The sequence below is a fragment of the Rhinolophus hipposideros genome (genome assembly GCF_964194185.1).
Source record: "Rhinolophus hipposideros genome assembly, chromosome: 7".
NCBI lineage: Eukaryota > Metazoa > Chordata > Mammalia > Chiroptera > Rhinolophidae > Rhinolophus > Rhinolophus hipposideros.
Genome location: NC_138053.1, coordinates 55681369 through 55707687, shown reverse-complemented (window position 1 = coordinate 55707687; position 26319 = coordinate 55681369). Strand labels below are relative to the sequence as shown.

At 37.3% G+C, this 26319-nt stretch overlaps 1 protein-coding gene across 1 annotated transcript in view; it reads left to right on the top strand.

Annotated features, from left to right (window-relative positions):
- The window catches only part of NAIP (NLR family apoptosis inhibitory protein), a 29457-nt gene extending 3138 nt beyond the window's left edge, over positions 1-26319 (top strand). Inside the window, exons 3-14 of the mRNA XM_081054475.1 lie at positions 484-583; positions 1740-1821; positions 2735-2786; positions 7193-7292; positions 12279-12360; positions 13350-13407; positions 13504-15606; positions 17637-17801; positions 19128-19280; positions 19637-19723; positions 22126-22290; positions 23366-26319. Of these exons, the coding sequence (XP_080910601.1) occupies positions 484-583; positions 1740-1821; positions 2735-2786; positions 7193-7292; positions 12279-12360; positions 13350-13407; positions 13504-15606; positions 17637-17801; positions 19128-19280; positions 19637-19723; positions 22126-22290; positions 23366-23730 (3512 nt within the window). The 3' untranslated portion in view covers positions 23731-26319. The remainder of the gene's footprint in view (positions 1-483; positions 584-1739; positions 1822-2734; positions 2787-7192; positions 7293-12278; positions 12361-13349; positions 13408-13503; positions 15607-17636; positions 17802-19127; positions 19281-19636; positions 19724-22125; positions 22291-23365) is intronic.

The window sequence follows — 26319 nt, the reverse complement described above, 5'->3', positions numbered from 1 at the left end:
TTCTGATCCAACAAACTTGCCATTTCCCCCAAGTTCACAGTTGAATTCATTGAGGCTCAAAGAGTTTAAGAAACATGCCTTAATTTCCACAGAAATTTCATGGCAAAACTACAACTTAGGTTTTCTAACTCTGCTTTACTTCATGAGTGCTGAGGTTTCTCTGCTTCCCCACTACGTCTGCTCTGAAAGCTCAAACAGCAAAACACCAACTCTGGGAACACCTTGCAGGCGTGTTGAGTCAAACAGCTTAGTGGTCTGTATGTGAAGTATGGCCATGGCTGAGTGGTGGGGTCCAGGGCTTCGAAAATGGTCAGGTAGGGCAGCAGGGCTGTGAATGGAGATTCAGCCAGATGAGAGTGTGAGTGGAAAGACAGGCAGGAGCACGTCTTACTCATGCGCAGAGCAGTCAGCTCCGACACACGCTTTCTGGACTATCTGCAGGTAGCATTGCGGGGCAATCTAAATGTTTTCCTTCATATACAGGTAAACGGGACACTGTACAGTGTTTTTCCTGTGATGGTTGTTTAGGAAATTGGGAAGAAGGAGATGATCCTTGGAAGGAACATGCCAAATGGTTCCCTAAGTAAGTAGATAAATACCCTTTTTTTTTAGACAAAACAAACTAAAGAAAGTCACTTACCTGGAATAGCACCTTCAGTTTTTATTTTTTTCCTATCCAAAGTCGGGACATTCCAGAACTTATTCAAGCACTTAAGCAAGAAAGGCCTGATTACATCATGAAAATTTTGAATTACATTATTTTAAAATAATTTCTTAAATGTTTTATTATAAGGCCGGGTCTTATATTAACTTTTGCTCCAAAAGACGCATTAGAGCTGATTGTCTGGCTAGGTCTTATTTTCGGGTAAACATGGTGTATTTTGTTTAATAGATGAAATATATTGTTTTATATAATTCTGCTTACTGCCAGTATCTTTCATATAACTACAGGAACTAGATTTAGTCACCGTAGTTTAATAAACAAAAAGAATCCCCAGCCTATGTATTACTATAAAGCAGTCTTTTTTCTTATATTATATATTGTTTCAAGAGAAAAGATAATCTGAAGATTTAATTATAAATTATTCATGTTGTTACTAATAGAAATAAAGAATAGTTATATGAGAATGGTGATTCTCATAAAAAACATTGTTTTTAATTGGGGTGACAATTGTTAGTAAAATTACATAGGCTTCAAGTGTACAATTCTGTAATATATCATCTGTATATCACATTGTGTGTTCACCACCCAGAGTCAGTTCTCCTTTTATCACCATATATTTACCCTCATCTACCACCCTCCTTCCCCCTTACCCTCTGGTAACCACTCTACCCTCTGGTAACCACTAAACTGTTGTCTGTGTCTACGAGTTTTTGTTTATTTGTTTGTCTCTTTCCTTTGTTGCTTTCACTTGTATATCCCACATATCAGTGAAATCATATGGTTCTCGACTTTTTCTGACTTATTTCGCTTAGCATGATCATCTCAAGATCTATCCATTTCATCACAAATGGCAGTATTTCATCTTTTCTTATGGCAGAGTAGTATTTTATTGTGTAAATAAGTTTTGAGATACATCTTTTGACAGTTTTATTTGAAGTTTAATAAAATTCACTAATTTTAAGTATACGATTCAGTAAGTTTTAACAAATATTGTGTAACCATCACCACAATAATAGAGATATAGGACATTTCTATCAGTTTGGGAGTAAATTTTAATTATGTTTATTAATTATAGATGTGAATTTCTTCGAAGTAAGAAATCCTCAGAGGAAATTACTCAGTATATTCAAAGCTACAAGGGATTTGTTGGCGTTACGGTAATTTACAGCAGCATTTTTTCCCCTCAGGTTTCCTTTTGATTACCTAATAATATCTGAATTAGAAGGGGATGGGCATTCTTTTTTTTTTTTTGTCATAGGCTGTACTTCTTTCTTATTCCTTCTTTCCTTCCCCTACCTCTCATCTGGCAGAGTGAAGAAAATCACATTCTCTTGCTGAACTAGAGCCCTTACAGTTTCTTTTTCCAGGGCTGGCTTTCGATTGGTCTGTCTGCCTTCCTGACACTCTTCTTTGAGGCCTCCTCACCTAGCTTTCCTTGGCTCCCCCATATGAATATTGGGAACTTGGCACCATCATCCATAGTGAGGGCCTTTGAGTTGCTGCCTCCTAGCTGGTTACTTTATTAATCAGGATTCCCTAATGGCAGATGGTGGCAAAACCAACCCAAATTGGTTTTAAGCTTAAAAAAGGAATTTATTGGCTAACATCATTCAGATCAGAACCCTGACGAGAGAACATGGTCTGAAAGTAGGGGAGAGGTGTTTCCTTAGAAAGAAGTCCGGTGCAATTATCAGAGAAATATCAGCTGCTCAATACCCAATGCCCTTCTGAATCCAGTTTCCTTTCCAATATCTCATACTTCCTTATTAGCTAAAGTACCTATGTGATATCTACATGTAAATCCACTTTGGAGCTGGATCTCTAGAAGCAGTGACCCCAGAAGGTTTCCCCTGTTAGGTATAAATAAACATTCATGGGTTCTTTTCTTTTTTGCACTATATAAAAAATTCCAACATTAATAGAAATAAAAATTAAAGGAATGATCTCCAACAACCCTGCCACTCAATCCAATGAAACTCTCCATTGGGGGAGGGGTTCTTTCCATTTTTATTCATAGATTGATGTATACTCTAACTCAAAGTTGATAACTTGAATTTTAATTTCCTTCAGGGTGAACATTTTGTGAATTCCTGGATCAAGAGAGATTTACATATGGCATCAGGTAAAGACTCAGACATATTCCAAAGTCTTTGCTTATTTATTTCTTCATTTGCTTTTCTTTTGTCCTCATCCTTTTTATAAAAATTCTTCCATTTTCTTCTCCATTTTATGGTGCCATAGTCATTTTAAAAAAATTTCTTTTCATAAGATTTCTGGTCTTCTGGAGTGACTTAGTTTTTTTAGCATAAATGAGCTTAGGGAAATATGGCAGGGTTGGGTCCTTGACTGACACTTCTCCTAAAACAATTACAATTTTTGGATAAAATGGTTTTGAAAGCATTCTTAAATGGATCCGTGTCTGTTAAGAAACTAAGTGTGAGATAATAGAAAATATATACGGTATATATTGGTCTCTGCCCCTAATTCCTGGCACAGAGCTCCTAAAACCCTTGTAAATTCCTAAGTGAAAAGAACATCTTTTGTTCTAACGAGGTGACTCTGGTTAGGCTCCTGAATGGGGGCTGGTCACTAGAAAGACCAAGGCATGATTAGAAGCTTGGAATTTTCAGTCTTGCCCCCCCCCCCAATCTCCAGAGAGGGGAGAGGAGCTGGAAATGGAGTTAGTGATCAATGTGACGAAGCCTTCATAAAAACCCCAGTAGTTCAGGGTTTGTGGGGTTTCCAGGTGAGTTAATATATCCACTTTGGGAGGGTGAGGCACCCCAGCTCCATGGAGACAGAAGCTCCTGCTCGGGGGACCCTCCCAGGTCTCAGCGTATGTATCTCTTCATCTGGGTGTATCTTTCACCATATCCTTTAAATGTAAGTGTCACCCTGAGCTCTGTGAGTCACTCCAGTGAGAGAAGTGGAGTGGGAGCAGGCCTGTGGGACTGAGCACTTAACTTGTGGGAGCTGACACTGTCTAGGTAGAGTGTCAGAATGGAGTAAAACTGTAGGACACCTAGCTGGTGTCAGAGAATTGTTTAATGGAGGAAAACTCCCACACATCTGGTGTCAGAGGTGTAGTGTGAGAGTCAAGGAGACACACAGGAGGAAAAGATAGAGGATTTTCCAATATGTTAAGTATATGCAGATTAAAAATGAAGTGACGGGAGAAATCCTGGGGTTAAGTGGAACTCTGAAACAAACTCATCTTTAGAAAATTTGCAGAAACAAGTTAACAGAAGTTTAATTTTAAAGTCCTTATAGGGCGCAGACAACAGGAACCAAATCCCAGGACCCACCTAAAGTGGGAAATGTAATGGAGACCAGTCCATAGAGTGGACACCTCAAGTGCAAGAAATAAATCTGCCTGCTCTTAAGGGATTTATGAGGAAAATTTGCCTCTTTCAAATCTTGGATAAGAAGTGAGTCTCCTCTAGCTGTTTTTAGTTTTATTCTGATGTTAGATGATGAAGAAATAATTTTTAAAGATTTTATTATAGAAAATTTTCAACATATACAGAAATAAGACAATAGTATGTACATACCCACCACTCTGCTTCAACAATTTAACTTGTGATCAGTCTTGCTTCATCTAAACCCCTTTCTTCTTCTTTTTTTTAATTGGGGAATATTGTGGAACAGTGTATTTCTCCAGGGCCCATCAGCTCCAAGTCCTTCAGTCTAGTTGTGGAGGGCGCCGCTCAGCTCTAAGTCCAGTTGTCGTTTTCAGTCTTTAGTTGCTGGGGGCACAGCCCACCATCCCATGTGGGAATTGAACCAGTAACCTTGTTGTTAAGAGCTCGCGTTCTAAGCAGCTGAGCCATCTGGCCGCCCCTCTGGAAGCTCAGCAGCAGCTCATTGTCTTCAATCTAGTTGTGGAGGGCACAGCTGACTGCCCATGTGGGAATTGAACCAGCAACCCTTGACTTTGTTGTTCAGAGCTTGTGCTCTAACCAGCAGGGCCATTTGCCACCCCCTTTCTTCTTTTTCACTTCTCCTCCAATTATATATACATACTTTTTTAAAGATTTTATTGGGGAAGGGGAACAGGACTTTATTGGGAACAGTGTGTACTTCCAGGACTTTTTTCCAAGTCAGGTTGTTGTCCTTTCAGTCTTAGTTGTGGAGGGCACAGCTCAGCTCCAGGTCCAGTTGCCGTTGCTAGTTGCAGAGGGCGCAGCCCACCATCCCTTACGGGAGTCGAACTCTCAACCTTGTGGTTGAGAGGACTCGCTCCAACTAACTGAGCCATCCGGGAGCTCAGTGGCAGCTCATCTCAAGGTGCTGTGTTCAATCTTAGTTGCAGGGGACGCTGCCCACCGTCCCTTGCGGGACTTGATGAATTGAACAGGCAACCTTGTGGTTGACAGCCCACTGGCCCATGTGGGAATCGAACTGGCAGCCTTCTGTGTTAGGAGCACAGAGCTCCAAATGCCTGAGTCATCGGGCCAGCACTTTCATTTTTATTTAAGACATACATCAGTACAGGCAGACCTTGAATATATTGCAAGTTCAGTTCCAGACCACTGCAGTAAAGCAACTATTGCAATAAGCACGTCATAATCTTTTTGCTGGTGGAGGGTTTTGCCTGCCATTTGTAAGAGATGCAACATCTGTGAAGCGCATTAAAGCAAAGTGCAATAAAACGAGGTATGCCTGGACCTATTTTCACTAACCGGAAGAAATCTGAAGAGGATTTTTGCTTTTACAAAAAAAGGCGGACAACAAAAACAGTGTTCGGCATTTGTTTTGCAGTGAGGCCTTATAGAGGCAGTGCGCACCCCCAAGCAGTGAGAGGGGTGCTGCCAAGCTTCCCTGAGAACTATACTCAGCATTTCAGCATCAAACCTCCATAGCTTTGAACTGTCTCTGAGCATCTGTACTTTATCTCGACTTATTTTGTGCATCCATTAGCAAGATGTGCCCTAAGGTAATTGCTTCTTCACTTTCTGCCATCTCAGCTTATGAAAGACTTCATAGGAATGCTGTACGTTCAGATAGCAGGAGAAACCTGTATTGTGGTTGGAATAATTATCATATCTTCCTATACATTAGGCTCCTCCCCTCCACCACCCCATCCCATCCCCTGGAAACTGTCACATGACCTTTCTGCTTCTGTCTCTTTAACGAGAACTTAATAGTCAGGTGGCCATACCTAATTAATTATAAGAGAAGCTGGGACGTTCATTCTATTTCCTGGCTGTCAATGTACCCAGCTAAAAAATTGGTGTTTCTGATTCTATGGAAGAATGAGAGATACTGGGAGTGTGGATAAGCAGTTTTTGACACATCCTTGGAAGAAAAAACCAGAAATACTTTTTTAATGAGGCCTAAGCATGTAGAATCTTCCACCAGTTCATAGTATTCTCTTTGGCTATTGGTCATCAGGAAGTACCACTCTGTAATATGAAGAGTAGGTTCCCCTCAACTAAATGTCTGCCTGGGGTACAGGAAGGTGATAAGGGAAAGGAAATTGTGTCCTTCCTTGGTACCTTGCTGACCTTCAGACCAAACACACAAACTGAGTTACAGTGGAGGTCCATGCAGATCTTCCACTGAGAGGTCAAGTAGATACCACAGAGCAGCACAGAATAGGGGAATGCAGTGGTCACTTTAACGGGAATATTCCATTGGTTACAAAAAATCTTAATGCTTCCTAGCCTTAAGCATATGGAAAGGCAGTGTCTACACTTTCTCCCTGCTCTCTCTATTCTGGCCTTTTGCCAGCCTCCCTCAAAGACCTTCTGCCCCGTGTCCTCACCCTCTTCCTTTTCGGACCTCCACCACAGGTCCTAGTCATCTGACCCTTTTAGGGCAAGCTCTAGTACCTCATATTTTTGTCCAGACACAAAAGGAGGTTTTCCCCTGCCCTACCTTTGCAGTGCTCACAGGGCTCCAAGAGTGGAAGGAAGATGATGGACGCTCCGTTTCTAGTTCAGTCCTTTGGTACATCCAAATGCTAATTTCCTTCCAAAGAAATACAGTTTCACAAGGAGGCTTGATCCCACTTCTAGTGGAATAAACCTGGCAATAATGTAGTAAGAGGCATTTGATTCCTCATAACTTACATACGCACTGCTGCATTTGCTTCTATTTTTTTTCCTGAGCTCCAAATATATTCTTCCTGATTTCATTAAAATAATACTTACTGAGTACCTAATAAGTGCTAGGCACTCTTTTAGGTCCATGAGATTCGTTGGTGAGCAAAACAGACAAAACTCTCTTCCTTCCTGGAGCTTTAATTCCACACTCTGATTTGCAAATCTCTTGCTTCACAGGAGTATGGGACAGGGAGAAGGTTCATCAAAGTGCATGATACATAGGAGCATTCATGGCTATTTCTCATTATACCATTGGTCCTGTATAGAATATTGCCTCACTGATGACCCAACTTGTGGCTGTGTCACAAAATCTGATTGGAAATACAAGTAGGGTTTTGCTAATAAAGGCCTGGCGATTATTACCCACATCACTTGACAAATACACATGCCAATGGCACTGATCAGATGTCTTTACTTCTAGGTATAAAGGACATCATCCAGTGTTTTCTCTGTAGAGGATGTTCGGAAAAGTGGGAGGAAGGTGATCACCCATTAGAAGATCACACCAAACATTTTCCTAAGTGAGTAGAATGAATGTTTAGTGTCTGTGAGTTTGGATGTATTTTAACAGTTTTTCCTTCATTTTCTTCCTCATTTGATCTTCTGATTAAATCTTGCACACCCCTCTGAATCATACTACGAAGAATGAGTCTTCTTATCTTTTATCCCCTTGCTCTCATGACACCCTTTCCATTTAGCCTTCCTCTCATTATAGTTACAGCATAGTTTTGGTAAGATCAGTATTTTTTCATTATATGTTTACTTATGACTATATAAATACTATGCAGAGCTGAACCTGTAGTAAATTATGACTTATTTTCCCCTCCCTGTACAAGTTTTAATTTTTGTAGAAAGTAATTATTGTCTTGTTAGTACGTTTGCTTAGTTTTTTGTTTTTTGAAATGAAATTCGTACATTAACCATTTTAAAGTGCACAATCCAGTGGCATTTAGTACATTCACAATGTTGTACAACCACCCCAACTAATTCCAAACAGTTTCACTACCCTAAAAGGAAACTGTACCCATTAAGTAGTCACTCCCAATCTCCCCACCCAACTCTTGCTCCTTAGAGCTACAAGTCTGCTTTCTATCTCTATAGATTTACCTATTCTGGATATTTCATATAAATAGAAGCACACAACATGACTTTTTGTATCTGGCTTCTTTCACTTAGCATAATGTTTTGAGGTTCATCCATGCAGTAACATGTATAAGTATTTCATTATTTTTAAATAGCTGAGTTATATATATATATATATATATATATATATATATATATATATATTACTGAGTTATATATATATATATGTATTTCAATTTATATATATATTCAATATATATAAAATATATTCCATATTCTATAATGTATAATATATTAATATGTATTTTAATTTATTAAATATATATATTTCAATTTCTCCATCTTCTCATTAATATTTATTTTTTTAAAACAACTATAGCCATTTGCTTAGGTTTTTTTTTTTTTTTAAAATGTCTTTAGCACTAGTTCAAATTCTCCCAAATGTTTAAATCTCCTCTCCAGTCATTCGGACTGATAAGATATCCCATCATTTTCATTTTCTTGAAGGAGTCTCCAGTATGAATTTTTTATCCTGTAGTCATCCTACAATGCTGGGATCGTTCTTCATGGTTATCCTAGGGATTCCTATTGTCTCTCTCCTGTGTTGTAGGTCCTCTGTCCTGGATCTAATGTTGTTATTAAGTTGGTGCAAAAGTAATTGTGGTTTAAAAGGTTAAAAATTGCAAAAACCGCACTTAGTTTTGTACCAACCTAATATTTCCTTGGTTTATTCACTCATTTTGGTGGAACACTTCTCCACAGTTCCCTGGGAAAGATTACACAAGAGATCCATGTTTCTAGCTTGTATATGAGTATAATGCTTATCTATCTATCTGCACACAATCTCTCACATTTGTTTGGTAGTTTAGCTGGGTATAAGTTCTAGGTTGGAAGTCATTCTAATTTTAAATTGTAGAGGCATTGCTACATTTTCTTATAGCTTCCAGTGTTGCTGTTGAACAGTTCCATGCCTTTCTGATTCTTAATTGTTTAATTGCAAACTACTTCCTCCCGTCCAAGAAGCTTTTAGGATTTTGTTTGTTTCCAGTGTTCTCAAATTTCATGAAGAAATGGCTATTTAATATTTTTTTCAGTGGATCTTTAAACATCTTTGGTTTATTTATTTTTCACCCACCAAAATCTTCAGAAATGTTCAATTGCAAGAATAAATTTGTTGTTTTCCCTTTGTAATTTGTAAGAGTTTTCCAGAAATAAATATTAATACATGTAGATCTTAAAACGAATACTTCGATCTAATTCTAAGATTCTAAAGAGAATATTGCTTTGAAGGAGTTTTGACAGAAGTAGTTTCTTTTTTAATTTCGATTTAGTATGTAATAAATTATTGAGAACAATGGGGACTTCCTTCTTAATTCTTGGAAAGATAGGTTTGGATGCAGTATCTAATTTTGCAGTCTAATTTTATTTAGAAATTTTTTCTAGAATCTTATCAGCTCCCTTTTTGTATGGCTTTTTACTCTTCCTCTGCCATTTTTTAAAATAAAAAACTAGGATTCCTCCAAAAGAGTACCTAAAATACTTATTATGATTTGAAGGCCAATAATAAAAGAAACCAATAAACTAACCACTAAAATTAAGAAATTGAATATTACCAATGCCTTAGAAGGCCAGTGTGTGCACACCTTCCCCAATTTCAGTTATATCCTGTCCCTCCAATCCAGAGGTAAACATGAACCTGAATTTTGGGTTAATTATTCTTTTGCTTCACTTTATGGTTTTTCAAACTACATATGTATCCTTAAACATTGAACTTTGTCTGTTCTGGAAGTATAAATAAGTAGAAGCATACTGCATGATTCCTCTGTGAGTGACACAATTTGCTCCACGTTGTTTTTGAGATTTATTCATAATTGTGTGTAGAGTTGTAGTTCACTTGTTTTCACTGCTATATAATGTATTATTTTATGAATATATAGTAATTTATCTATCCTGTTCTTGATTCAACATCTGAGTTGTTTTCAGAGTTGCAAATTCAAATAATGCTACAAATAATGCTAACATTCTTGTGCATACTGTGTTTCCCCAAAAATAAGACCTAGCTGGATGGTCAGCTCTAATGCATCTTTTGGAGCAAAAATGAATATAAGACCCAGTATTATATCATATTACATAAGACCTGGTCTTATTTTACTATAAATTTTTTTACTTAATTTTAATTTTAATATTATTTACTTAATATTTTACATACAGTAAAATAAGATCGGGTCATATTAATTTTTGCTCCAAAAGATGCCTTAGAGCTGATTGTCTGGTTAGGTCTTATTTTTTGGGAAACACAGCATTTCTCTTTGCGCATGTATTTCTCTAGGATACATAACAAAACATGGAATTGGAGTCACAGGGTTTGCACATATTCAACTTTACTAGATTGTGCAAAACTTTTTACAAAATTGCTTCTACTGATTTACATTCCCACTAGCACAGATGAGTTTCCTTTGGTCTGCTTCCTCACTAACTTAGTATTGACTAAATTTTAATTTTTGACAATCAAATTACTAATAATATTGAGCCTATTTTCATATTTCCCTTACAATTTCTCTATTTTTCTTCATAATTGTGTCTCGATTATTCTTTGCTCTTTCATATTCATAGAATGTATGAAATGTCCCTCTTTATCCCTCATAGTATTCCTTATTCTTGTCTTTATCTGATATTAATATAGCCACTCCTGCTTTTCTGCAGTTTTTACATATTTTTTGAAATCGTTTTAATCTATGACTTCATATTTAAAGTGAGTTTCTTGTAGACAACATAGTCGGATCTTGCTCTTTTAAGTCTGGCAATATGTTTTGTAATGGGAGTTTATAACATGTACATTTAATGTAATTATTGATATATTTGGATTTAAATCTATTTTGCTATTTGCTGTTTATCCCATATCTTCTTTTTTTCTCTTTTCCTGACTTCTTTAGTTTTTAGTATTCCATTTTATCTCTATTATTGGTTTATTAGCTGTACATCTTTGTCTTTTAAGTGCTGCGTGTACATCTTTGTCTTTTAAGTGCTGTGTGCTCTACAGTTTACAAGGTGCATGTTTAACATATCACAGTCATCTTCAAATAACACTTAACATACAATGTATGAACTCTGTAACAGTATACTTCTATTTCTCCCCTCCTATCCTTTGTGCTATTGTATTATATTTTATTTCCATATATAGCATAAATCTCACCATATAGTGTTATATTTTTGCTTTAGATTATCTTTTAAATACATTTTAAAAAGAGAAAAAAATGTCTTTTATATTTACCCACTTAGTTATCATCCCTGGCACTCTTCATTCCTTTGGTTAGATCCAAGTGGAGTTCCATCTGTTATCATTTTCCTTTTAACTAAAGAACATTTCTTATGGTGCAGGACTGCTGGCAAATAACTATATTGGCTTCATTTGTATGAAAAAGCCTCTATTTCTCTTTCCTTCAGAGTCCTTTTCCTTGATGGGTCTATCTGCATAGCGACCTTGGGCAGAAATATTAAAAGTCCTATTTGCCATTTTCCTGCAGCTACTCTTTCATTCCTAGACTCATCTCCAAGCCATGCAGGAAAACAAAAATGAGTGTCCTCTTGCTTTATTTCCTGCTTTCCTGTGATTCTGCAGCATGAAAATGAGCCCAAGTAGGTTGGTTGGTCTTAGTCTTCCCATTCACCTACTCACATTTATAGATCTCACCTATCCAAGTTAATCACTTTGGGCAGAGCTCTTTGGAATTTTCTCCCTTTATTCTTCAGGTAGACATCATGTCTGAGTTTAGAGGACATTTACGTCCCAGTTTCATGAAGTCTGGCAAATGGTTTCTAGAGAATATGTTTGTGGCCACTCTTTAGTCTTCATATTGATAGAGGGTTTCTTTTTTTTTTTTTAAATAAACATTTTATTTGGGAATAATTTTAGATTTAGAGAAATAGTACAAATATAATTCAAAGTTCCTATATTCCCACACCCAGATTCCCCTGATACTAACATCTTTTGCATTACTGTGGTACACTTGTTAAAATTAAGAAACCAACATTGGTACATTATTATCAACTCCATACTTTATTTGGATTTTGCTGTCTTCTGTGTGTTCCAGAATCCACAGATGGAGTTTCCTTCTCTATTTTTGATTCTTTGGGTTCATTTTAGTTGGCTTCATGGATAAATGTTCAATATGTACTCATTCCACCAAATTCAGTGGTTATCCCCATCATTACTTTATAATGATGTAAATGATCATTACGTTTACACTTCTATTGCTAAGAGCAACAGTATAAATGTCTTGTTTGATAATAACACTGACAGAGCAAATCACTAGAAACGTTAACTTTAATTTTTGTCATTAAAACCCCAACAGTGTTTTAAAAAACCTAATGCATATGCTTACTTGCCTACAACTATTTTTATAACTTTTAACTTTTGTGCTTAGTTGTCAATTTCTCCAAAATATAAAGGCCTCTGCAGAAGTGAATCCAGACCTTCAGAGCCATGGTGAACTTTCTGAATTAACGGTAATGAACAACACCATCTTGTTTATTTTAGCAGTACGTGATTGAAAACTATTTTTGAACAGGAATTGCTCATCATCAATATGTAAATAAATCATACAAATATCTATTAAGCACCTGTGATGAGCTAGGTGCACATGGGGATACTACAATAAACAAGACATAATATCTAACTTCATGAAATGTAGACTCAATCCCTTTTACTTTGGGGCTCAGACTCTTTTAGACTTAAAGGTGACTAGTATCCAGGCTGTCTGGATTCCATCTGTGATATTCATTTGTAGGACAGTAAGGTCTGACTTGCTACTTGGCTGCTCTCGGGGCTGGAAAGTTATGTTTCTTTTACAAAAGCAAATGACCAAATCATAAACCCAAATAATACGCTGACCCCTTTAAACTGAGAAATCCTTTATAGTTCTCTGGTACATAAGCCACTATCAATCATACACACACACACACACACACACACACGCACACCACCCCTTATTAGAGGTTGTATGTTAGGTATATTACATTCGTCATTCCACAGAAAGAAAACAAAGTAACTTGCTATTTATTTGATTCAGATTTTATAATTGTGAGCTGAAAAACAAAATTGAAAAAAAAAACTCGGGGATATATAAGTAGCTTATTTTTAAAGGAAGAAACAACCTGCCTGGATCCTGGATAAGTAATATTAAAAATGTTAATAGCTAAGGTCAAAGCTGTATCTAATGATTTTTGGAGGGCTTTCTTGCTCTAGATGCTATGATTCCGTTTGTCTGGATGGACAGTAATAGCTGCTTGACTAATGCATGGAATGTACTATACGTGTACCACCTAGGAGCCACACTTACAGATGTTTGCGTATCATTTATTATTCCATATCTGTAGCTCTCTTCCCTTCAATTGACAAGGGTGAACTGTGTTTAGATGATTGGTCCTCAACTGTAACGTGAAACCTCACCCTCTTATACAAACTTTGATTATTAATAGAGGATTATTTTTCAAAGGAAATCACAAGTGAAAGCAATCTTGAAGATTCAGCAGCAGTTAGTTCTATCGTGCCAGGTAAGTAGCACATGGGATTGTATGTATGTGTACATATATTCGTATGTAGGGGATTTTAAAAGAATATTTGTAATTGTGCCTTTCTTCTCTCCACAGAGATAGCTCAGTGGTTTCAGGAGGCAAAGAGTCTGAGTGAGCAACTGAGAAAAGCCTACACCAATGCCAGTTTCCGCCGCATGTCTTTGCTTGAGGTGTCTTCTGGTCTAGCCACCGACCATTTTCTGGGTTGTGATCTGTCCCTTGCTTTAAAGCACATTAGCACTCCTGTGCAAGAGCCTGTGATGTTGCCTGAGGTCTTTGCCAACTTGAACTCTGTCATGTGTGTGGAGGGTGAAACTGGTAGTGGAAAGACGGTCTTCCTGAAGAAAATAGCTCTTCTGTGGGCATCAGGATGTTGTCCCTTGTTAAACAGGTTCCAGTTGGTCTTCTATCTCTCCCTTAGCTCCACCCGACTGGACCAGGGGCTGGCCAACATCATTTGTGACCAACTCCTAAAGACAGAAGGATCTGTTACTGAAATGTGCCTGAGGAGTATCATCCAGCAGTTAAAGAATCAGGTGTTATTCCTTTTGGATGATTACAAACAAATGTGCTCAGTCCCTCAAGTCTTACAAAAACTGATTCAAAAAAACTACTCATCAAGGACCTGTTTATTGATTGCTGTCCACACAAACAGGGCCAGGGACATCCGCCAATACCTGGATACTATTCTTGAGATCAAAGTGTTTCCCTTCTTTAATACTATCTGCATATTACGGAAGTTCTTTCCACACAATATATCCCTCTTGCAAAAGTTTATGATTCACTTCAGCATAAATTCAAGTTTGCAGGGAATTCAGAAAACTCCTCTTTTTGTAGAAGCAATCAGTGCTTATTGGTTTCAGTATCCTTTTGGCCAATCCTTTGATGACGTGGCTGTTTTCAAGTCCTATATGGAATGCCTTTTCTTAAAGCACAAAACTTCAGGTGAACTTCTCAAAGCAGTTGTGTCCTCCTGTGGTGAGCTGGCTTTAAAAGGGTTCTTTTCATCTCGCTTTGAGTTTAGTGCCGACGACCTTCTAGAAGCAGGGGTCGATGAAGCTGAAGATCTAAGCATGTACCTGATGAGTAAATTCACGGCCCAGAGGCTGAGGCCAGTCTATCAGTTTTTAGACCCTGCATTCCAAGAATTTCTTGCTGGGATGAAACTGATTTTACTCTTGGATTCAGATAGGCAAGAAGATCAAGATTTGGGGCTTTATTATTTGAAACAAATTAACTCATCCATGATGACTATAAGTTCCTGTAACAACCTTTTGAAGTATGTCTCCTGCTACCCTTCAACGAAAGCAGCGCCAAAAATTGTATCTCACTTGCTTCATTTGGTGGATAATAAAGAATCATTGGAGAATATATCTGAAAATGATGACAACCTGAAGCACCATCCGGAGATTTTGGAGAGGGTGCTGTTATTAAGGCAGCTGCGCTGGCAGTCATCTCCAGAATGTTACTTTTCAGTGGTTTCAAAACATTTACTGGTTCTTGCCTTAAAAATTGCATATCAAAGCAATAGTGTTGCTGCATGTTCTCCATTTATTTTGCAATTCCTCCAAGGGAGAACCCTGACTTTGGATGTGCTTAAGTTACACTATTTTTTTGACCACCCAGAAAGCCTGTTACTGTTGAGGAGCATCCGGGTCTCCATAAGAGGGAAAAAAAGGTCACCTAGAGTAGATTGTTCAGTCCTGGAAACATGTTTAGACAAATCACAGGCTCCAACTATAGATCAGGACTATACTTCTAACTTTGAACCTATGAATGAATGGGAGCGGAATTTAGCTGAAAAAGAAGAAAACGTGATGAGGTTTCTGAATATGCAACACAATGCACCACCAGACATCAACACTGGCTACTGGTTACTTTCTCCAAAGCATTACAAGATTCCCATCCTGGAAGTCCACGTAACTGACAGCGACGGTTTGGACCAGGAGATGCTCAGGGTTCTAATGGCAGTCTTCTCAGCTTCACAGCACATTGAACTTCTTTTAATGAACTGCAGGGGCTTTATTGAAAGCCTCCGCCCGGCTCTTGAACAGTATAAGGCCTCTTTCACCAAGTGCTCCATAAGCAAATTTGAGCTGACTGCGGTAGAACAGGAATTGCTTCTCAACCTGTCTTCCCTGGAATCTCTTGAAGTTTCAGGGACAACCCACGTACAAGGTATACCTGAATATATTTTAGCCAACTATTCTGATGGTAATTTTATTTGCTCACTCTGAGTTTTAGGTAGATAAAGCTTCTGAAAGCATGGGATCATAAATTTTTGCTGATAGAATAGATATAAAATAAACCTTCACTTTATTTTTGTCAGTAGTATGAATTAGTGAAAGGCCTCTAAATAATGATTTTCAAACAACTCAGATAAAAATTAATAAAATATTAACTAATGAAGGCTCTTAATGAACAGACGCAAATTACGTGTTATTAGTAAAAGAATGATCTATATGTAAAAATGATGCCTGAGAATAACCCTCCCCCTACCTTCTCAATGGAAAGAAGGGCTTATCGTCTCTGGGAAACAGTATCTCCAATTTGTGTCTCCTTTCACTTTCCTAAGTAATCTTTGAGAGTTTTCCATGTAGGTTTTATATTTATTTTCATTAGATTTATTCCTAGGTACTTTTGTTTTTTGATGCTTGTGTAAATATATATTTTATCATTTTCTAATTGTTGATAGTTATGGCTTTGGTTTTTCAATAGATTGTCATATGCCTAGGTGTGCTTTGCTTTGTATATATCTCACCTGAGGGTCACTGAATGGGTTTTGGATCTGTCAGTTATTTATCATCAAATTTATAAAAATATTGCTTGCTATTTTTAATACTTTTATTATAGTAGAATATACATAAAATGTACTATTTTAACCACTTAAGTGTACAATTCAGTGGCATTAAGTACTTTTACAATGATGTGCAACCATCACCACTATTTCCAGAAACTTTTCATCATCCCAAAGAGAAACTTACTCACTGAACAGTAACTCCTTCCTCTCCCCAGTTGCTGGTGTCTGTTCTACTTTCTGTCTCTATGAATTTGTCTATTCTAGTTCATATAAGGGGAATTGTACAATACCTTGTCCTTTTGTGTCTGGCCCTATTTAGCTTAGCATGTTTTCAAGGTTCTTCCATGTCGTAGCATGAATCAGAACTTCATTTCTTTTTTAGCTGAGTAATATTCCACTGTGTGTGTATTGCATTGTTCCTTCTGGCTACTGTTAAGTAATGCTGCTATGAACATGGCTGTGCAAATATCTCTTTGAGACCCTGCTTTCGTTTTAGATACATACCCAGAAGTGGAATTGCTGGATCATATTAATAGTAATTCTGTTCAATTTTTGAGGAACCTCCAAACTGTTTTCCACAGTGGCTGCACCATTTTACATTTCCAAGAACATTGGACGGGGGGCTTCAATTTCTCCACATCCTCATCAATGCTTGTTGTCTTTTTTAATCATAAAGTCATCCTAGTAGGTGTGAAGTGGTATTTCATTGTGGTTTTCATTTGCTTTTCCCTAATGACTAATAATGTTGAGCATCTTTTCATGTGCTTATTAGCTGTCTGTGTCTTTGAGACATGTTCAAATTGTGTTGTCTTTTTGAGTTGTCTTTGTATATTCTAGATATTAAATCCTTATTGAACATGTGGTTTGAAGCTATTTTCTCCTATAGATTGTCTTTTCAATGTCTTTGATGCATGTAAATTTTAAATTTTGATAAAGTCCAATCTATTTTTTTCTTTTTTGCTAATGCTTTTGGTAGTATATCTAAGAATTCATTGACAAATCCAAGGTCGTGAAGATTTTACTCCTATGTTTTCTTAGAGTTGCATGATTTAGCTCTTATGTTTAGGTTGTTGATCCATTTTGAGTTAATTTTGTATATAGTGCTGGGTGGTAGGGGTCCAACTTCATTCTTTTGTACGTGGTAATCCAGTTGTCCCAGCACCATGTGTTGAGGCGAGGTCTTATTTTTGTGAATCCAGAGTAGCACAATGCTTCCCACATAGTAGACGTTCAGTAAATGCTGCATACAGCAGTATCTTCACAGATATATTTTCTAGAAAATGTGTTATGGTATGTGAAAGATTTTCATTTGAAAATATGAAAAGGGCTTGATGAATCAAAATGAATTTCAAGTTTTCCATTTGGAACTGTTTAGATTAATAATGGAAAATTGTGTGCTGCTTTCTAGATCAACTCTTTCCTAATCTGGACAAGTTCCCATGCCTGAAAGAATTATCTGTGAATCTGGATAAACAAAATGTTTTCTCAGTCATTTCTGAAGAATTCCTAAATCTCCACAATATGGAAAAATTACTAATCCAAATTTCAGGGGAGGATAGTCCTTCCAAACTAGGTAAGGGTGGCACTTTGATTTACTTATTTTTATATCACTTGGAAAAGCTTGACCAATAATTCATTTAAGAGTTAAAGCTTGTATGGATGTGGCCTGTATCCATGGTAAATTGTGGGACTAGCACCTCTCATTAAGAAAGCAGAGAGCTGTTTGTAATTATGGAGCCTTTACTGCATGCTGGGAATTGTTCCAAGCACTTTACAAATTTAACTCATTTAATCTCCATACCCATTCTATGAGGTAAGGTACTATAATTATTCTCATTTTACAGCTGGGGAAATTGAGGTATAAAGAGGTTAAGTAATTTGCTCAAGGTCACCCAGCTAAGGAAATGATAGATCAGTGATTCAAACACAGGAATCCTGACTACTACCGTGTTTCCCCAAAAATAAGACCTAGCCGGAACATCAGCTGTAATGCGTCTTTTGGAACAAAACTTAATATAATACCAGGTCTTGTTTTACTATAATATAAGACTGGGTCTTATCAACATAGTCTTATATTAATTTTTGCTCCAAAAGACGCATTAGAGCTGATGGTCCGGCTAGGTCTTATTTTCAGGGAAACACAGTACTAAGTCTGAGCTCTTAACCACTGGTATACTACCTTTCCAAAATAATTTGTAGAGTTCTTTTAAGTTGTTCTTTCAGTGCAACTTACAGATCTGACAGAAGGAAATACTCTGATTGGTAGCAATCAGAAGCACTTCCCTGTTTTTCTCATGGTTGATGGACCACTTACTTATACAACCGTTTTAAATACATCATTTAGCAAAATGATTTAGGCATCAGCAGTTCCTTAGTTTAATAAAGACTGAACACTAAGGACTAAGGAAATGTAAATCTCTATGGAACTGACATGCAGAGTTGCATTCAAAAGAATTCCCTGAAGCTGAAGCTGTAAGTGGTTTTATTATATTTGTCAGCAATTTTCACTTCAAATTTAGGTTTTGTTTCAGAATTGCTTTTTATTTCTTTGCTTTTGTGTTTTTTTTATATAGTATTCCTATTGTGTAAATGTCCAACTTAGAGACATTAGGATGTTAGTTAAAGCTGAAGGTGACTTTACTGAGTCAATGTCCTTGTTTTACAGAAGAGAAAACTGATCACCAGAGAGGGTCAATAACTATGTGTCCAAATTCAACATAGCTTGCTAGTTAGTTGCAGAACCTGAACCGAAGCCCCAAGTGGCCTGATTTGTTGGATCATTACATCATGGTGCTTTGTTTTAATTCAGTATTGTTGAACCAAAACAATAAATTATGTGGCTAATCCTGATAGAAATTTGCAATCTTCTCTAATCTCTTAAATCATTGATATTTTACAGTTAAATTAATTCAGAACTCTCCAAACCTTCATGTTTTCCATCTGAAATGTAATTTCTTTTCGGATTTTGAGTCTCTCATGACTGTACTTGCTTCCTGCAAGAAACTCAAAGAAATTAAGCTTTCTGGAGCATTTTTTAAAGCCATCCCATTTGGTAAGAGCTGTAATCATAAAATTTTGGTTTAAGACGCTTCTGTGAACAGTCATTCTAAGCACTTTTAAAAAATAGTCAAATTTTAAAATGTAATTGATGTCAAAGAACTATTGTAATAGGTATCTGATCTTAAATGAAGTTATCAAATAAGTTGTATTTGTTTCTAGAAGTTTAACTATTTCTAGTTATCGGAATTATTTCCTGAGCCAAGATTTGTTTTATTTTAGTCATACTAATTAGTTCAATCTGAATTACTGTATTACTTTTTGTCACTTAAAAAATATTCTTTAAATGTATTACTTTTTGGTATAAGAGATATAGCTGACATAACTAGATTTTTATTTTCCCTTTTATAGTCATCACTTTGCCAAATTTTACTTCTCTGAAGATATTAAATCTTGAACTCCAACAATTTCCTGACAAGGAAACATCTGAAAATTTTGGTATGTTTACAAAACAGTGCCTTTTGCTTATTATTCTCTTCCCTACAAAATCCATCTGCTGGGGCAGCTGGTTAGCTCAGTTGGTTAGAGCCCAGCGCTCTTAACAACAAGGTTGCCATTTTGATCCCCACATGGGCCACTGTGAGATGCGCCCTCCACAACTAGATTGTAACAACTACTTGACTTGGAGCTGATGGGTCCTGGAAAAACACACTTAAAAAAAAAATCCATTTCCTATTTTGCATTAGCTACAACAAATCACCGTTATTAGCTGCCATAGCTAATTAGGAGAGACAGTGCTGCTCAACTTTTACCTCCCAAAGGCCTTCATCTCACTCGATCTCATTCAGAGCAACATCCTCATAGTGCCTTATTTCTTAGAATACGTATTTGGTCATTATAGCATTATGCAATTTCATTGTCAGGTACCCATTCCAAACATGTTAAGTCTGTTGTTTCAAAGATTACTGGGGTATAGATGAAACCATCTTTTAAGGTTAAGAAAATGCAGTATGTGGGGCCCGCCCGGTGGCTCAGGCGGTTAGAGCTCCATGCTCCTAACTCCGAAGGCTGCCGGTTCGATTCCCACATGGGCCAGTGGGCTCTCCACCACAAGGTTGCCAGTTCAATTCCTAGAGTCCCGCAAGGGCAACTTGACTTGGAAAACCAATAAAGTCCTGTTCCCCTTTGCCAATAAAATCTAAAAAAAAAAAAGAAAAAAATGAACAAGAAAATGCAGTATGTGAAAATCTGGCTTTAACAACATTATTAACTATAGAAAGAGCTTAAATACTTTTTAATTTTTTTATGATTACAAAAGTAATGTATGCTCATGGAAAAAAATTCTAACAGATGTTAAACTGAAGCATATTACAAATTTTAAGCATTTATTTGAACAAAAGTGGATTTGAATTGGGCAGCATTCAGTCTAGCAGATAGAAGAGAGCTCTGAGGAGCTGTACAGAATGAAAGACTTTTATTGGCAGAAGACAGCAGGAATAAAGAAGTTATACTAGAAAAAAAAAAGTTATACTAGGTAAAAAAGCGGGTTGGTTGTTGCAAGGTTACTTTCCTTTAGAGGATGAGAGGGGTCTATCAGGCAGATTACCTAACTAGTGCTGCTCAGGCAATTCCTGATTGACTGGTTTAAGATTCCATTTCTGGGAGAGCCAAAACTCTAAGTCTTGGTTTGGTGACTCGGGGCTTAGCATAAGCAACTCCATTTTGCACGTGTTGTCTCATTGTTAACACAGGAAAATTTAAGTGGAGATAGGGAGTGTTGAGCAGTAGAGCTTCTCAGACTTTAGCATGCTTACAGATCACTTGGATCTCTTCCTCTTCCTGTTTTCTTCCTTTGGAGGTAGCTTTGTTGGTGGGGGTGGAACACGAGGGCTGAGATAGCAGAGGCAGGATCAGGGGCCAAGGAGGTGGCTGGCATGTACAAACAGTTGATTAAGCAAATACACTGAGTATAATGAGAGCCAAGTTTCCTCACTGTTAGAGAAGAAATTTCTAAATATTGAAAGGGGAGTCTAGAAAGAACTTTGAGGTAGTATTAAATTAGAATTGGAAATATTGGTGTGGGCATCATGTTTTTAACCTGTTCACACAAATAAACAACAGATCAGTATACACATATAGATATCCATTTATATACACACACTGATTAATATACATATTTCTCAGCTCAGTCAAGTGAGAGGCTGGAAAGTACCTTAATAGCAATGAGCACACCAAATACCCAGATCTTGACTTCTCAACACTGGCTTCCCTAAAAGGAACCAAGATTCTTGGAGAAATGGCAGATATAAACTGGGACAGGGAAAGTAAAAGATAAACCTGGAACATTGTTTTATGCTAGAAAGTGTTTGAAACATTTCCAGGTATGAGGCCTCAGAAGTAGAGAAGTTTCTAGGGATCAAATGATCCATAATGTACCATGCTAAGGAGGGACCAAAGTGAAAAGGAAAGCTATGAGAGTGGTGGATTGTGAGACTTTAATGCTGGCGGGGGTTGGAGGGACGGTGAAAGGAGCAGAGATAGAAATCACTGAGGTAATAGCAGGAAGTTGGATTGAAAAGAAGGGTGTTGAAGGCACTGAGCTAGGAGAGTATCCTGGAGGCCAGTAGTAGCTTCATTCTAAAAGAAGAAATGGATATATGATAGGCATTCTGGACTCCAGTGCAGAACAGATTGATTTGGGGGAGAGTAGAGGAGTGGTTGTCTGGAGGGAGCAATGGAGATCAAGGTATAGGCTGACCCCGTTCTCTTGCCCTTGAAGTGAAAGAGGAATAGCCTCTATGCTACATGGGGTGTCCTGGATGGTAGATGATTTTGAGGCTGTAGATTACTATTATTTGGGAACACAGTGTGGAAAATAACTTTCGGGTCTCTTCTGATAGCCTACACTTTAGGTTTTCTTAATAACCTGGAAGAATTGATCCTTCCTACTGGGGATGGGATTCATCAAGTGGCCAAACAGATCATCCAGCAGTGTCAGCATCTTCAATATCTCCGAGTTCTCTCATTTTTCCAAACTTTGAATGATGACAGTATAATGGAAATTGGTGAGTTACCCTAAAATAAAATGTTTCAGCTTGCATGAAAGCCAGTGATATTTCTTGTTTTCTGCTGCAAAATGTCCATACTTTTGTCTCTCTAAAAATGTTCAAGACACTTCCTCATTTTCGCTACCTTATTGTTTTCTCTTATGTTCTGTGGATTTAGGTTCATTTTGCCCAGATACAGAAGTAAAAGACAGCCTCCCATTTGAAGCTATACAAGCCCTCAAGGCTGTATTCTTGACACCTAGCGTTTCAGACTCCTGGCCACATACCTTCCATGTTCTTCTTTTTACAGTATTTTTAAAAATGGAATATTAATACACATATAGAAAAGTACACAAATCATAAATGTCCAGATCAATGTTTTCATTTTCTCAGTACCTCAGTCTCTAAAGTTAGTCTTGCTACAATCATGGATTGTAGAGTGAAAACAAACCTAATCTTAGCCCAAATTAAGGAAAAGAGATTTACCAATTAAAAAAAACAAAACAAAAACCTTGCTAGGTATCCACTTCCAAAGTAAAATCAACATATATTAACTAACTGAGAACTTCCTGTGTGCCAGGATCCCATATCCTTCAGAACCCTCAATAACACGGGTCCCTTCTGGGCAACAAGTGTAGTGTCTAGTAGTAGACAGTGAGAAGACATGGTTTGAGGAATGTCACATCCTATTCTCTGTAAAAGGGGAGATGTGTTTGCCACAATCTCTATTATCCCTTGTAAATTAGCCTGTTTCTTAGCCATGCTGGGCTCTGACATTTGTCCTCCTGTGAGAACAAAAGAGATGTCCAAATTTGCACAGAATGACAAAACTTGCATATCAAAAGTGGTTTCAGGGCTCTAGGGCTTAGCTTTTCTTCTCTTGTTTCTGCTTTTGCCTTGGGTTTTGGCCAAACAGTTCTTTATTAACTTGTCGGCTCTTTGGGACTTATAAGGAGATTCTATCGGGCATTTTTTACTCTCAGTGGTGGTGGTGGTGATGATGGGAAAAGAGGTTGGTTGAAATAATCTAGTCTATCATTATTGAAATAAAACTCCTTACGATTCTATTTTCATAAATATTTTGCTTTTATAGCCAAGGTAGCAATCAACGGAGGTTTCCAGAAACTTGAGAACTTAAATCTTTCAATCAATCACAAGATTACAGAGGAAGGATATAGAAATTTCTTTCAAGCACTAGACAACCTGCCGAACTTGCAAGAGTTGGCTATTTCCAGGTATTTCACGGAGTGTATCAAAGCTCAGGCCACAACAATCAAGTCTTTGAGTCAATGTATATTACGGCTGCCAAGCCTCATCACACTTAACATGTTAAGCTGGCTCCTGGATGCAGAAGACATCACACTGCTTACTTCTACAAAAGAAAGACATCCTCAATCTAAACTCTTAACTATTTTCTGGAAATGGGCACTGCCATTCTCTCCAATCATTCAGAAATAGATTGAGACAGAAACTGCTGACTTAAGAAAATTTTTGTCAACAATTCTAAAAACGTAATTATTCAATAACATTAAATATTACATACAGAAGTATATCTGTAAAACATGTAAGGTATATGTAAAAAAAAAAAAACCAATCCTGCATGCCCATCACAGAGCTTAAGAAATAGATTACCAGTATCTGTGAAGTCTCTGAATGATCCTCCCGACTAAAGAGCAGCCCTTCAATCAAGTTGATACATCTAACCCTCCATATTTAGAGTCAGCATCAGGTTTTCAGGCTAACTATGGTAAAGACTAACAAAGCCACAGAGAGTGGGTTGCGGAAGGTACACTGATCTATCTTAAAGCCACAATATGGAAGAAGTATTCAAGTTACGTGTGAAATGACTAACCTAAGGACTGACTCAGTTTCACACATAGGTGAAATAAGAGTTCACGTCAGATGAATCTTTTGTGGGTCTAGAGATATTCCTCAATCCTGTGGGACTTTTTTTGTATTTACCTTTGGTGTAATAGAGTTTACATATACCTTCTCTATCCATTGCCATTGTGAAGAAATAGGATTTAAGGGAAAATGCTTTTATTCTAGAGGCTTTTGATTCAACATTGCTATATAACCACACACAAAAATGCAGAATAGGGCAGTCCGTTGAAAAGCTTAGAATGGCTAAAATGACCAAGAAACAACCACAGCCTAAGAGAGACATGGAACAATCAACCTCAAGTACCAAAAGAAAGAACATGAAGGCTCCCAATCCAGCCAGGACCAGAAGTGGTCGCAAGGTACAGATGACAACTCCAAACGTAAAAGAATCCCTTCAAATGAGTTCTACTAAAAAAGGCTCCAAAAAAACTACCAAACCTATAAGAAAGCCTAAGAAATCTAGAGGAACAACACTCTTCAGTCAGTATCACAGGCTGAACGAGACCCTGAATCAAAATAAGCCAGTGCAGAACAAAAAGAAGATGAAGAAGGAACCTCCAGGGCATCCAGTAACTTCAGAGCAAGAACACAGACCTCAGAACACTCTGCAGTCCCCAAGGTCTGGTGGCTGAGAAATGGTCAACTGTGTAAACATTGAATTTTCCAACAGCGTACCCTGATGGTAATTAAAATCGAGCTGTTACGAGAAAAAAAAAAAAAGGAGAATAGAATTTAGCATTACTGAAGATTAGCTAAATTTGTGTTTTCTAGAAAATTGAATATCAATGCTTTTTTAGATTACGATATTTGAGAGTTTAACATATGCTATAATGCTTTAGAATTTTCTTATTTATCCACTCTGCTTAGGCAGAACATATTTCTCTTTAGTGACTTCAAACGGCTTAAGGTATTACATTTAATGTGAATGTCTACATCTGAGTGTCCAGAATCTCACTCCTACCAGTTAAGCAGCAGAATTTTCTGAATGGCTTTCCACCAAAGTGATCTTTATTCAGACTTCTCCATCTCATTAAATGCCAACTTTATTCTGCACTTGCTTAGGCTAAAAACCTTGGGCATCATCTTAATCCCTCTTCTCTCTTTCACAATTCGCATGTAATCTATTGGCAAATCCTGAGCTCCATTTGCAAAATACAGTCAGATCTAACCACTACTACTACCCACTTGTCGTAACTAGTTGGCCTGTTTCCTCCCTTGAAACTTATTATCTATTTTCAACATAGCAGCCAGAAGGCTCTTTTTATAAATCATATCATGCTGTATCTTTGGTTCAAATTCCTCCAGTGGATTCCCAGCTCAAAGTAAATGCTGAGAACCTTACAGTGGCCTACAAATGATCTGACCTCAGGCTACCTCTCTTACCTCCATCTCAAATCTTTAACCTCTTCTTGCTCACTTCCACTCAGCCATGGTTTCTTTGCTGTTTCCTGAACATGCTAAACATACTTTTTTTTTAGGGTCTTTGCATTTATCATTTCCTTTGCCTCTAGTAGGTTCTCCCTCTACTTATGTGAATGGCTCTCATTTCCTCAGATCACTGCTCTCATTTCCTCAGATCACTGCTCATTTCCTCAGGTCACCTCAATGGGTTTACTGACCTTTCTTTTTTCAAAAAGCATCCCCGACCACTGCAGTGTACACCTGAAGCTGAATAATAATGAATGTCAATTATAATTATATATATAGTCACAGGAAGTAGAGTACAGCATAGGGAATGGAGACAGTGGAAATATAATGGCTGTGTGTGATGTCAGAGAGGTAGTAGATGGGGGCAAGACGGTAATCACTTTGTGAGGGATATAAATGTCTATTACATTGTTTTGTGCACCTGAAATTAAAAAAAAAAAAAAAAAGCATCCCCACTCCCAACAATCTCACTCTGCCTAACCCCTTTCCCTGCTTCACTTTTCTCTGCAGTATGTAAGTATGTAAGTTGACTTGCATACAATGATAACATAGTTCAGCAGACAAACAGTGATGAGCAATGTTGTCTTTCGCTCCACTGAAAAGTTTTTTCACAGCAAAGGAAACCAATAAAACAAAAAGGTATCCTACTGAATGGGAGAAGATATTTGTCAACGATACATCTGATAAGGGATTAATACCCAAAATTTATTTTAAAAACTCATTTAATTCAATACC